Genomic DNA, 14,352 nt, shown 5'->3' on the forward strand with positions numbered 1-14,352 from the left:
AGTTGACCATCATCAGTTCATCTGTAACATGGTTAACACCCAGTCGACCATCATCAGTTCATCTGTAACATGGTTAACACAAAGTCGACCATCATATGTTGAATCCCTGACATGGTTAACACACAGTGAAACATCATCAGTTCATCTGTAACATGGTTAACACACAGTGAACCATCATCAGTTCATCTGTAACATGCTTAACACACAGTCGACCATCATCTGTTCATTTATAACATGGTTAACACACAGTCGACCATCATCTGTTCATTTATAACATGGTTAACACACAGTCGACCATCATCGGTTCATCTGTAACATGGTTAACATACAGTCGACCATCATTTATTCATCTTTTACATGGTTAACACACAGTCGACCATCATCTGTTCATTTATAACATGGTTAACACACAGTCGACCATCATCTGTTCATCTGTAACATGGTTAACACCCAGTCGACCATCATCAGTTCATCTGTAACATGGTTAACACACAGTTGACCATCATCAGTTGATTCCCTGACATGGTTAACACACAGTTGACCATCATCTGTTGAATCCCCGACATGGTTAACACACAGTCGACCATCATCTGTTCGTTTATAACATGGTTAACACACAGTCGACCATCATCTGTTCATTTATAACATGGTTAACACACAGTCGACCATCATCGGTTCATCTGTAACATGGTTAACATACAGTCGACCATCATTTATTCATCTTTTACATGGTTAACACACAGTCGACCATCATCAGTTCATCTGTAACATGCTTAACACACAGTCGACCATCATCTGTTCATCTGTAACATGGTTAACACCCAGTCGACCATCATCAGTTCATCTGTAACATGGTTAACACACAATCGACCATCATCAGTTGATTCCCTGACATGGTTAACACACAGTTGACCATCATCTGTTGAATCCCCGACATGGTTAACACCCAGTCGACCATCATCTGTTCATCTGTAACATGGTTAACACACATTCGACCATCATCAGTTGATTCCCTGACATGGTTAACACACAGTTGACCATCATCAGTTGATTCCCTAACATGGTTAACACACAGTCGACTATCATCTGTTCATTTATAACATGGTTAACACACAGTCGACCATCATCGGTTCATCTGTAACATGGTTAACATACAGTCGACCATCATTTATTCATCTTTTACATGGTTAACACACAGTCGACCATCATCTGTTCATTTATAACATGGTTAATACCCAGTCGACCATCATCAGTTCATCTGTAACATGGTTAAGAAACAGTTGACCATCGACCATCATCTGTTCATTTATAACATCAGTTCATCTGTTCATCTGTAACATGGTTAACACCCAGTCGACCATCATCAGTTCATCTGTAACATGGTTAACACACAGTCAAACATCATATGTTGAATCCCCGACATGGTTAACACCCAGTTGACCATCATCAGTTCATCTTTAACGTGGTTAACACACAGTCGACCATCATCTGTTCAATCCCCGACATGGTTAACACCCAGTTGACCATCATCAGTTCATCTGTAACATGGTTAACACACAGTCGACCATCATTTATTCATCTGTAACATGGTTAACACACAGTCGACCATCATTTATTCATCTGTAACATGGTTAACACACAGTTGACCATCATCAGTTGATTCCCTGACATGGTTAACACACAGTTGACCATCATTTGTTGAATCCCCGACATGGTTAACACACAGTCGACCATCATCTGTTCGTTTATAACATGGTTAACACACAGTCGACCATCATCTGTTCATTTATAACATAGTTAACACACAGTCGACCATCATCGGTTCATCTGTAACATGGTTAACATACAGTCGACCATCATTTATTCATCTTTTACATGGTTAACACACATTCGACCATCATCTGTTCATTTATAACATGGTTAACACACAGTCGACCATCATCTGTTCATCTGTAACATGGTTAACACACAGTCGACCATCATCTGTTCAATCCCCGACATGGTTAACATACAGTCGACCATCATTTATTCATCTGTAACATGGTTAACACACAGTTGACCATCATCAGTTGATTCCCTGACATGGTTAACACCCAGTTGACCATCATCAGTTCATCTTTAACGTGGTTAACACACAGTCGACCATCATCTGTTCAATCCCCGACATGGTTAACACCCAGTTGACCATCATCAGTTCATCTGTAACATGGTTAACACACAGTCGACCATCATCTGTTCAATCCCCGACATGGTTAACATACAGTCGACCATCATTTATTCATCTGTAACATGGTTAACACACAGTTGACCATCATCAGTTGATTCCCCGACATGGTTAACATACAGTCGACCATCATTTATTCATCTGTAACATGGTTAACACACAGTTGACCATCATCAGTTGATTCCCTGACATGGTTAACACACAGTTGACCATCATTTGTTGAATCCCCGACATGGTTAACACACAGTCGACCATCATCTGTTCGTTTATAACATGGTTAACACACAGTCGACCATCATCGGTTCATCTGTAACATGGTTAACATACAGTCGACCATCATTTATTCATCTTTTACATGGTTAACACACAGTCGACCATCATCTGTTCATTTATAACATGGTTAACACACGGTCGACCATCATCTGTTCATCTGTAACATGGTTAACACACAGTCGACCATCATCTGTTCAATCCCCGACATGGTTAACATACAGTCGACCATCATTTATTCATCTGTAACATGGTTAACACACAGTTGACCATCATCAGTTGATTCCCTGACATGGTTAACACACAGTTGACCATCATCTGTTGAATCCCCGACATGGTTAACACACAGTCGACCATCATCTGTTCATCTGTAACATGGTTAACAAACAGTCGACCATCATCTGTTCATCTGTAACATGGTTAACACACAGTCGACCATCATCTGTTCAATCCCCGACATGGTTAACATACAATCGACCATCATTTATTCATCTGTAACATGGTTAACACACAGTTGACCATCATCAGTTGATTCCCTGACATGGTTAACACACAGTTGACCATCATCTGTTGAATCCCCGACATCGTTAACACACAGTCGACCATCATCTGTTCATCTGTAACATGGTTAACAAACAGTCGACCATCATCTGTTCATCTGTAACATGGTTAACACACAGTCGACCATCATCTGTTCAATCCCCGACATGGTTAACATACAGTCGACCATCATTTATTCATCTGTAACATGGTTAACACACAGTTGACCATCATTAGTTGATTCCCTGACATGGTTAACACCCAGTTGACCATCATCAGTTCATCTTTAACGTGGTTAACACACAGTCGACCATCATCTGTTCAATCCCCGACATGGTTAACACCCAGTTGACCATCATCAGTTCATCTGTAACATGGTTAACACACAGTCGACCATCATCTGTTCAATCCCCGACATGGTTAACATACGGTCGACCATCATTTATTCATCTGTAACATGGTTAACACACAGTTGACCATCATCAGTTGATTCCCTGACATGGTTAACACACAGTTGACCATCATTTGTTGAATCCCCGACATGGTTAACACACAGTCGACCATCATCTGTTCGTTTATAACATGGCTAACACACAGTCGACCATCATCTGTTCATTTATAACATGGTTAACACACAGTCGACCATCATCGGTTCATCTGTAACATGGTTAACATACAGTCGACCATCATTTATTCATCTTTTACATGGTTAACACACAGTCGACCATCATCTGTTCATTTATAACATGGTTAACACACAGTCGACCATCATCTGTTCATCTGTAACATGGTTAACACACAGTCGACCATCATCTGTTCAATCCCCGACATGGTTAACATACAGTCGACCATCATTTATTCATCTGTAACATGGTTAACACACAGTTGACCATCATCAGTTGATTCCCTGACATGGTTAACACACAGTTGACCATCATCTGTTGAATCCCCGACATGGTTAACACACAGTCGACCATCATCTGTTCATCTGTAACATGGTTAACAAACAGTCGACCAGCATTTGTTCAATCCCCGACATGGTTAACACACAGTCGACCATCATCAGTTCATCTGTAACATGGCTAACACACAGTTGACCATCATCAGTTGATTCCCTGACATGGTTAACACAAAGTCGACCATCATCTGTTGAATCCCTGACATGGTTAACACACAGTGAACCATCATCAGTTCATTTGTAACATGGTTAACAAACAGTCGACCATCATCAGTTCATCTGTAACATGGTTAACACACAGTCGACCATCATCAGTTCATCTGTAACATGGTTAACACACAGTCGACCATCATCTGTTCATCTGTAAAATTAGTCCCTATTCCTGACTTTTTTTCAATAGAAAACTAAAAAGGGGGACCAAAATCGTTGTTTTAAAAACAGGGGGACTAAAATCGAAAAAAATACAAAATAGGGGGACCAAAGTTACAATTAAAGCATCGAATCCACAGTACTTAAAAACTTCTCAATAGATTGGATTTATTTATGTGGTCCAATTCTCTCAATATAAAGTGGATGGCTTTGATCAATTTGGGTAAAATATAGATCTCATGCACGGTTGTGATCATTTTGTCACTAATAGATATCAACCGGTGATTTAATTTGGACGGCTGATTATATACTCCCTCAACATCCATCGCTGGACCCTATTATACCACTTTAATGTTGGCCACTTTAAATGGAGTTCGAGAATGTTACGTTTTGAAACCCTCTCATCCCAAATCCCTTTTCCATTAAACCATGTCATCTTCATATGTTGCAAACTCCGAAGTGTCCCAAATCCCCCAAATCCCTGAATGTGGTTGCAATAAACCAATGAAGTTGTTTATATCCAACTCAAGAAATAACCCTAAAAGGAGATATTGGAAATGTGCAAATGTGGAGGTGAGTTTGATTGGAAAATATGCTATACGATTTCGTCTTTTATAATCTGTATTATAAAATGGACTTGGTTAATTTATTAGTGAATATGGTTAATTATGATGTTTTTTAGGCAAGGCGATGTTGTAGTTTTTTCATTTGGGATGATGAACTTGATGGTCGACCTCCATATGATCGGAAAATAACCATGGATGCAAGAAATGTAATTCTGGATTCGCACGACGACGCAACAACACACAGTGGGTCAATATGTTGCAGCTGCTCAGAGCTTTTGAAGGATTTGCATTGCTTTGTTAAAGAACTTCGAGACAGGAGAGGAGAGCAGATGGAGATGAAACTGCAAAATGAAGGGAAAATGTCCAAGATTTTTAAGACTTTGTTTTTTTTTTCTTGGATTATTATTGTCATTGCATATTTTAAAATGTCTGATTAATTTATCTAATGTAATTTCTGGAACAATAACCTAATCTATGGTTTTTAATTTCTAGGTTTATGTTTAAGTTACCAATGATCTAACTTATTTATTATTTTTTTAAGAAAAGAAAACTGATAATGGAAAATGAATACCTGTGTTTGTTTTTAATAAGAAAATGATAATCTTGATTAATTTTAAGTATTTAATATATTGAAAAAACATATCACGCCTATGACAAAGGATTCGATATATCATTACTTGGTAAACGTAACATTGCAACTTTTCATTTGACCGAAGATTTGGTATATCATTAGTTGGTAAAGGTAACATTGCATGCTTACTGTTCGGTTTTTAATCTCTCTTTCTTTTGCATTCTCTCTCACCGTTTAGCTGTCGTTCTTTGCGTAACATCCACTCCAACAACAACACTCGATTTCAGACAACATCATGTCTTCTTCAGATAGGTTAGTATCTGTTCTCTTCATTTTTAATTCATCTCTGCTTTTCTGATATCCAAATCGACAGGGTTTTTGAATACCGCGCAAATTTGCTGATTTAAATATCATAGATTTTACATACTTTAGGGTTTTTGATACAATCTTCAGGATTTTATAAACAATGTGTGTTGCATGTTATAATGTTGCAGAGCTGATAAACTCAATCTTCAACATTTTGATGAAAAGAAACTTCAACAGATGTACCTATGTCATAAGTTGTATTTGAAAAAACGATTGCTCCAGAAAAAAAAGATCAGGAAATTTTATAGCTACGAAGAATTTTGTAAACAGTTGGTAGAAGTGTGTAATCTTCGAGCAAAATACGGACTTGATCCACCAAAGGAACCTGCCAAGGAGCTCATTCAAAGTGCTCCAGTCAATACTGGTGTTGATGCAAGAAAAAGTTACCATGCATCTGTTTACAGAGCCTCTCTCCAAAATGATGCATCCAGGAGGTAACTCTGAAGTGTGTTTTATGAATATGAACATGTATTTTACCATAAAAACCTGTATGATTAGAGAGCAAGTAAGATAATAACGTTTCTTTACTTCATTGGACCATTTGTAGGAGTAATAAACACAGTAAGGTGTCGGGAATAGCGAAGGGAAAGGGTGAAGCTGGCGAGGGTGGTTCCAGACAACATTGTGTGCAAGAGGTTACCAGTTCTACGATCAACGACAGGCTCTCCGTGGAGGTGGAAGTGTGTAATCTTCGAGCAAAATACAGACTTGATCCACTAAAGGAACCTGCCAAGGAGCTCATTCAAAGTGCTCCAGTCAATACTGGTGTCGATTCAAGAAAAAGCTACCATGCATCTGTTTACAGGGCCTCTCTCCAATCATCTGCATCCAGGAGGTAAATCTGAAGTGTGTTTTATGAATATGAACACGTATTTTACCATAAAAACCTATATGATTAGGGAGCAAGTATGATACTAACGTTTCTTTACTTGATTGGACCATGGGTAGGAGTAATAAACATAGTAAGGTGTCGGGAAAAGCGAAGGGAAAGGGTGTAGCTGGCGAGGGGGTTTCCAGACAACGTTGTGTGCAAGAGGTTACCAGGTCTACGATCAACGACAGGCTCTCCGTGGAGAAAGGAAAGAATAAACTTTGGCAGAACGAAGATAGGTTAATTCGTCCGACCCAAGGTGTGGTGATCAATGAGGGCATGGAAGGCAAACGCAAGAGAGGAGGTCATCGCGAAGTTGATGCCGGAGGTAACGGGAAACTAAAGGGTAAGGCTATAGGTTCTTCGGAAGCCCCCGATGCTCAAAGCGTCGACTATGAATTCACAAGTATATCATCCAACAACAATAGGTAAATCTATTTTGAACGTATATTATATTGAAATAAGTTGCTTCGATGTTGAGTTGGAAGTTTCTAAACAAAGTTTATATGATGTTTTGGCTTTGGTACAGGGTGTACACTACGATCATTGTGAATCAGGATGAAGAGTATTGGGTTAGAGAAGTGTTTGATGCAAAGAAGATGCGCAAGAATGTGATGGTATGTCTTGTTTTTATTTGATTTCCTATAACAGCAGAAGTCAGTTGTTTATTTTAAAGAATCTGACATTCTGTGAAAACCTTTGCAGCAATTTCCAGCAAATGTGATTGATAGTTGCCTTCTCCGCCAAATTTCAAACATTGTTTTACTTGACTGTGATAAGGGTGAACCATACTACTGTGAGATAAAGAAGAGGGAAGAGAAGAAGGAAACATATCTGTGTGGGGCGTGGTTTGATTACGTAAGGAAAGCAGATTTGAAGGTCGGTGACAAACTCCATTTTGTCATCCGATACCCACCGGTGGAGGAAATATTGGTATATGTTGAGCGTAGGGCTGCAACCCCATAGGGGCACCGAGGAGGATCATAGTTGCAATGGTTTTTTTGAAAGTTACTATTTGTAATATTATAATTTTATATTGTAAACAATTATGGAAGTTTATTAAGTTTTATTTATAATGTTCCAGATACAATGTTAGTTGTGATGTGAAGTGAAGTATATTGGGTATTTTGTATGTGTTTGTTAAGTTTTAATGTAAGTGATTGTTATTGCTGGGAAATTTTATGGTTGACCCCAGTTTATTAAGATTGGGCCCTTTTTGTGGTTGTATTAATCATAGCACATTCTGTTGTTTATCTGCATGATTTATATACTTTTTATATCAAAAAGTATTTGTACGGAGTAAGGATCCATGCAAAAACCCATGCAATGCTCAAAATTCAGGGGGTGCAAAAATGAAAAAGCATGAATATGCAAAGTATTTTCCGGATTAAGGTTTCTGTTACTAATGACCTAATTTATGGTTGTTGTTGTTCACGTTTCTGTTCCTAATGACCTAATTTATGGTTGTTGTTGTTGTTTATGCTTTTGTTACTAATGCCTTGATTTATCAGAAAACAAATTATTCATTTATAGAAAAAAGAAACTTCTCATCTGAAATATTTGTAGTGAGTAAACTGCTAACTGAATGATGCAAAATGCTAAGATTTAATTTAATATTATACACAAGAGATACAATACTTCATTACACTGCAAACGTACATAATGAAACTCAACATTTGATTCATTTCAACACCAAAACAGACAACATCAAAACAAACTACATACCAACTACTTAACAAAACATCAAAGAAAATTACTTTCCATCTTCAACCAAGTTTAATTATACGCCTAAAATTATTCGTATTACATCATAAAACGAACAAACATTCTTGTAGGAGGATCTGCCACAGTGCACTCAAGAACATCACCAGCCCTCAGACGAGTTGCTTTAACATACTCATACCAACCTAAGCAAAGATATCTCTCCCCTGGCCTCCTACCAGTCTTCAACACACATGGGTAAACAGCATCGGTATGAAACTATTAAAATTACAAAGCAAACAATGAAATTATACGTAAACGCAAATATGTAAGCAAATGATAAACATAATTACGTATCACTTGAAGTCACTGAGTGGGATTCACCACTGGACATTTCTCAAGAGCAAGAACACTTAACAATTCACTTTTATAATAAGATTTTTTTCCTTATGTTATTTTTTCCTCTCTTGGTGGTACTACTACTATATATATTGGAAAAATTATATAGGTATAGTTACACCTAACCTAAACCTCATTCAATGGCATTAACTTTAGGTGAAAAAAAATATTAATGCATGATGGTAATATAACCACTACTGCACTCATAGAATTAGGTGACTGACAGTAGAACATATAAACTGTATCAGTGTTGATTTGACTCCACTGAACTTACAAACTATATGCTATGACACAAAAAACCTATATAGATGCATGTATTCTAACCTAAACCTTGTCATACCACTAAAAATCACCTCCAAAGTCATGCCTGGTCAAATTACAGCTACTTATTTGCTCGTTCAAGTACCACCATTGTTCATCAGTCGTTGTGGCCTACCGAAACACGAACCCGAATTTTCCGCAACTGTCGTTGGATATAGTGGGATTAACGGTTGTACATGCATTGGATGCAACATCGGTTGTACCGCTGGCAACACGGGTTGCAATCCATACATTGCAGGCATGGGTATGCTTGTGCTTCCAACTTCCGCACGAGAAGTCGCTGTCACATTCGCGCCACGAGAGTTCGGTGGTTCTGTACATTTATTTTGCACACTACTTCCACCAATGCGACCTCTTTTTCCATTCTTGTTCTGTTTTAACAAACAAATTATTCTTGTGATACAAATAATAACACGTTATAATTAATACAACATATCAGAGCTTGTATTAAAAAAAAACATAATACCTTCACAACCTGGCTGAAAGAATCAGTTACTGGCCGCGACGTCATACCAACATTTTGTTCAGATGGCGCGTTTTCCGCAACCTGCAAATTATACAACAGAAACTACTATGTTTATCAAAAGAGCAACAGATTGACTCAAACGAACAGAATATAGCTTTCGAAATTACCGAACAACTCCTTGCATTATGAGTTCTACTGTTGCATTTAGAACATCGCCTAATAGATTTTATGTCATTCTTTCTTTTCTTTGGAGCACCTTTGCTATTCACAATATTTGGATCACCTACAACTGAGTTCGATGCCAAAATAGGATCGTCCGTACTGCAATACTTTTTGTGTAACTTCAGAATGTCACCCATTATTTCCCCATAAACACCTTCCCTTTTTGAAGCTTCATTGCAAAAGGCAGTAACTGCAGAACAATATGCACCAAACCGAGCTAGCTCAATCATTTTAGAATCATCAGAACCATTACAATTCATGTTCAAGTACTGAATTTTTGCATCCTTCGTCCATCTCGACAAAATCAAACCGGTGGGAATGAGACTAACATGTTCTTCCTTCATGACACCAAACATATGAGAACATGGAATCCCATGAGAATCCCATAACCTACACTCACATTGAAATGTTTCACCATCATACACAACCTCTACGTCATAGTTATCACAACAATATTTTGTAAATCGATAAGTCTTAAATCCGTTGCGAATTAACTTTTCCTTAACAATCAATGATCCAGCCTTCACTATTTCATCTCTGACTTCCTTGAAAATCTCCATAGTATAAACATTCGCAGCATGGCTCTCAAGGGCACGCAGTTGAGTAGTCATCACAGGTTCTGAAAACTTTGATTTATAATCGGCAATCAGTTCATTGTTTCTATAAGATCTCATAGCCTGATCAAAATTGTGCATAAATTCAAAAATGCAGCCTTTCTTCCTGACATAACTCTTGATGACTGCATTGACGGCTTCACATTGAGACGTAGTTCTTATACGTCCAAAAAACTTCTCACATAGATATGCAGTTGCCCATAGTGACCTGTTCTCGTACGTTTTTGCAACCCAAGGATTTCCTTCAAGTCCGTTTTCTTTAATTATTTTTGACCAAAACTCTTCAAATTGATCCTTTGTAAAATTAGAGTACATGGCTTTTTGAAAATCTTTCAAAAATGCCGAGTTCTTTACATTCTCAGACGCATTCTTGTTCAAATGCCAAGCGCATAAACGATGTGTCGCATCCGGAAACACCTGTTTTATAGATTCCCTCATCGCCCCATCTCCGTCTGTTACAACTGCTGCTGGGTATCTATTTTCCATGCACTCTAAAAAACACTCCAACAACCACTTATACGTCTCTGTCGTTTCATCTGACACCAACGCAGCACCAAAAATAACTGTCTGAGAGTGGTGGTTACACCCTGAAAATATAACCAATGGGTAGTTGTATTTGTTCTTCTTGTAAGTCGTGTCAAACGCAATCACATCGCCAAAACAAAAATAGTCAGATCTACTGCTTCCATCAGCCCAAAAAAGAGACTTCATTCGTCCATCCATGTCTACGGCATATTTACCATATAACATGGGATCAGTAGATGACTTCACAGTTAGATAATTTATAGCAGCGGCAACGTCACCATCTTTAATATTAGCACGCATTTTACTATCAAAATAATTGTACAGATCCTTCTTTGTAAACCCAACACGATCGTGTCCACCCTTCTGAGCAACCATGTACCCCATTATATGACAAGTTCTAATTCCATTTGACTGTAGACCGTCAATTTGAGCTCTATCTGCTGCAGTAATCTCACGATAAATGGGGTGTAAGTGGACAAACCTAGATGGTGTTAATTCATGGTTGTGAGCCTCTTCAAAACATGTCACTACATAACTATCCTTCTGGGGGTTGTAATGCACACGAAGCCTAGCGGGACAATTAGTGCGGGTCGTAGGTCTGTGTTCTCTTTTTCTATCAAGCCTCCTTAAGTGTTTTGTATCTCTTAGACCGTGTTTATTGCATACAAACTGCCTCATTATAATTGTTTGTCCATCCTCAGTCGATCTTGTCCTAACATCACTTTTCCTAATGGCAAACCCTTTACATTTAGCATACTTGAAATAAAACACATTAGCTTCATCAACTGTACCGAATTCCATAGCACGAATTTCATCAGCAGTAAGGGCATTAATTTTCACTGTTCTATCACCTACAACTGCATCAAATTCAACAAATTTTTCACCGTGACTATCACCATCGCCATCGCCATCACCATCACTTGAACCTTGGTACGCACTGGACACCGAATTACTGTCATCCCGACCATTGTCGGATTCAGAATCAGATGTACCACTGTCACGGCATCGATAGTCGTACGAATCATAATGGTCGGTGTTTTTCATGGTAAACCTGAATTAACACATTTGTTAACACACCAAAAATCAACATAAATCACAGTACCTAATTTCCTATTCAAATCAAAGATACTTAACATAATTGAAATTTCCAAATCATCAAATAGGAAACCCATGTACAGAAAACAATTTCAAGCATCAATCACAATTCCTTATTACGTTATTAAATCAATCGACCTGATTCAAAGGTACCCACCAAAATTAAAATTTCGTAATCATCAAATATAAATCCCATGTAAATAAAACAAATTCAATCATAAACCCTAATTCCCAATCCTAAACCCTAATTCCCAATTTGAAATCAGTAAATCTTAACTATTCAAACAAATATAACAACCATTTTATCATTTACCTTTGCAGCAGCGTGCTCAATACGAACCTGTGAATGGGACGCTTACTGTTGTGTTGAGTTTGCAGTGTTTGGAAAAAATGCCAAGATGAGACGATAACTGTTGCGTTGAGTTTGTAGTTGGGAAAAAATGCCAAGATGAGATGATGGATGAAGAATTTTTATTTTCAATTTCTGTTCACGATGATGAAGTGAGGGAGATGGAGATGAGTTGATTAATTTGTTGAGTTGATTAATTTGTTGAGTTGATTAATTTGTTTTAATTTAATTGATTTTGTCTATAAAAATATTACATTTTAAAAACAATATTAATATGTTAGGGACTAAGTTGCAATATATAAACTATAAAATTACCACAGTAAGTGTCAATAAGGTCATTTAATGCTTCAGTCCACTGTGGCACTATTAGGGCTTAGGGCTTAATTCTGATTGGTCAGACAGTGACTTCACCACTGAAGTCAAACGGGCGAATGCACCGTAGAATTTCCCAATTATAATATATATGGAAATTCTATATATATTTTTAAAGGTGGCAAAACGAGTCCGGTCCGTTGGGTATATCTATTTTAAGTGCAGAGAAAGTCAAAGTTTTATGTTCTCGTCCTTTAACGTGATTGTTCTATCCCGTTTTTTATGCAGACTTTTGCAAATACATAAATTAACATAAATTTTTGCATTTTTAAATCTAAAAGGTATAGTATCCGCGGGCTTAACCTGTCATGCCCTCACTTTTTTTCAGGATGAACCAAAGTTTAAGAATTGAATTCTTAACTATATCTGCCCCGTTTCATTTCATTTTTTTTTCAAATTTCTACAGGACAGACCTAAACCTAAATGAGCGGATATATTCGTTTACGAGCCCTAAATATTCTCATCATCCCTTGAAGACTTCTTAAACTAATATTTTACTTGTGTGATATCATACGGTGTACAAAAACCGGTGTACACATAGCATATCTCGCTTTCGTAAATGCTAAGTGTACACTAAACTATACACTAACACCGTATAAAAATACTATTAGACATACATTTTGTTTTTTTAATAATTTTTTTGCATGCTTTGGTTTTTGTGCAGCACTGAATAATTACATGCCTACGGTGTAAATATCATACGGTGTACAAAAACCGGTGTACACATAGCATATCTCGCTTTCATAAATGCTAAGTGTACACTAAACTATACACTAACACCGTATAAAAATACTATTAGACATACATTTTGTTTTTTTAATAATTTTTTTGCATGCTTTGGTTTTTGTGCAGCACTGAATAATTACATGCCTACGGTGTAAATATCATACGGTGTACAAAAACCGGTGTACACACAGCATATCTCGCTTTCATAAATGCTAAGTGTACACTAAACTATACACTAACACCGTATAAAAATACTATTAGACATACATTTTGTTTTTTTAAAATTTTTTTTGCATGCTTTGGTTTTTGTGCAGCACTGAATAATTACATGCCTACGGTGTAAATATCATACGGTGTACAAAAACCGGTGTACACATAGCATATCTCGCTTTCATAAATGCTAAGTGTACACTAAACTATACACTAACACCGTATAAAAATACTATTAGACATACATTTTGTTTTTTTAATAATTTTTTTGCATGCTTTGGTTTTTGTGCAGCACTGAATAATTACATGCCTACGGTGTAAATATCATACGGTGTACAAAAACCGGTGTACACATAGCATATCTCGATAGCTTTATATAATATTTTTACTACCTCGTATAATTTTTCATCTTTACTTATTTTATCGACTATAAACTTTCATCTATAGAATAACTATTTTGGTTTCAATTACAAGAGATGTGATAAATATTCAACTATTCTTTAAAAATTAATGTAAATATTAAAATATAAAAGAAATACACAAAAATAACATGATAATTCAAAATTTATAATTATAAAAAAGAGTACCTCTATAATTCTATACATCAAATAATTATA

At 37.0% G+C, this 14,352-nt stretch overlaps 2 protein-coding genes across 2 annotated transcripts; one reads left to right on the forward strand and one right to left on the reverse strand.

Moving 5' to 3' along the window:
- Nucleotides 1–5,699: 5,699 nt before the first annotated feature.
- LOC131636384 (uncharacterized) lies at nt 5,700–7,163 on the forward strand. Its single transcript, XM_058907012.1, has 5 exons — nt 5,700–5,810; nt 5,993–6,298; nt 6,412–6,699; nt 6,813–7,086; nt 7,143–7,163. The coding sequence occupies exons 1-5, from the start codon at nt 5,794–5,796 to the stop codon at nt 7,161–7,163; spliced, it is 906 nt and encodes a 301-aa protein (XP_058762995.1). The 5' UTR covers nt 5,700–5,793.
- A 1,375-nt stretch (nt 7,164–8,538) lies between these two features.
- On the reverse strand, nt 8,539–12,879 carry LOC131636460 (protein FAR1-RELATED SEQUENCE 5-like). The gene is made up of 5 exons (XM_058907090.1): nt 12,419–12,879; nt 9,790–12,034; nt 9,623–9,703; nt 9,360–9,527; nt 8,539–8,715 (listed from the first exon to the last, which is right to left on the reverse strand). The coding sequence occupies exons 2-5, from the start codon at nt 12,025–12,027 to the stop codon at nt 8,539–8,541; spliced, it is 2,664 nt and encodes an 887-aa protein (XP_058763073.1). The 5' UTR covers nt 12,028–12,034; nt 12,419–12,879.
- Nucleotides 12,880–14,352: the final 1,473 nt, after the last annotated feature.

This window comes from Vicia villosa, linkage group LG1, assembly GCF_029867415.1.
Source record: "Vicia villosa cultivar HV-30 ecotype Madison, WI linkage group LG1, Vvil1.0, whole genome shotgun sequence".
NCBI classification, from domain to species: domain Eukaryota; kingdom Viridiplantae; phylum Streptophyta; class Magnoliopsida; order Fabales; family Fabaceae; genus Vicia; species Vicia villosa.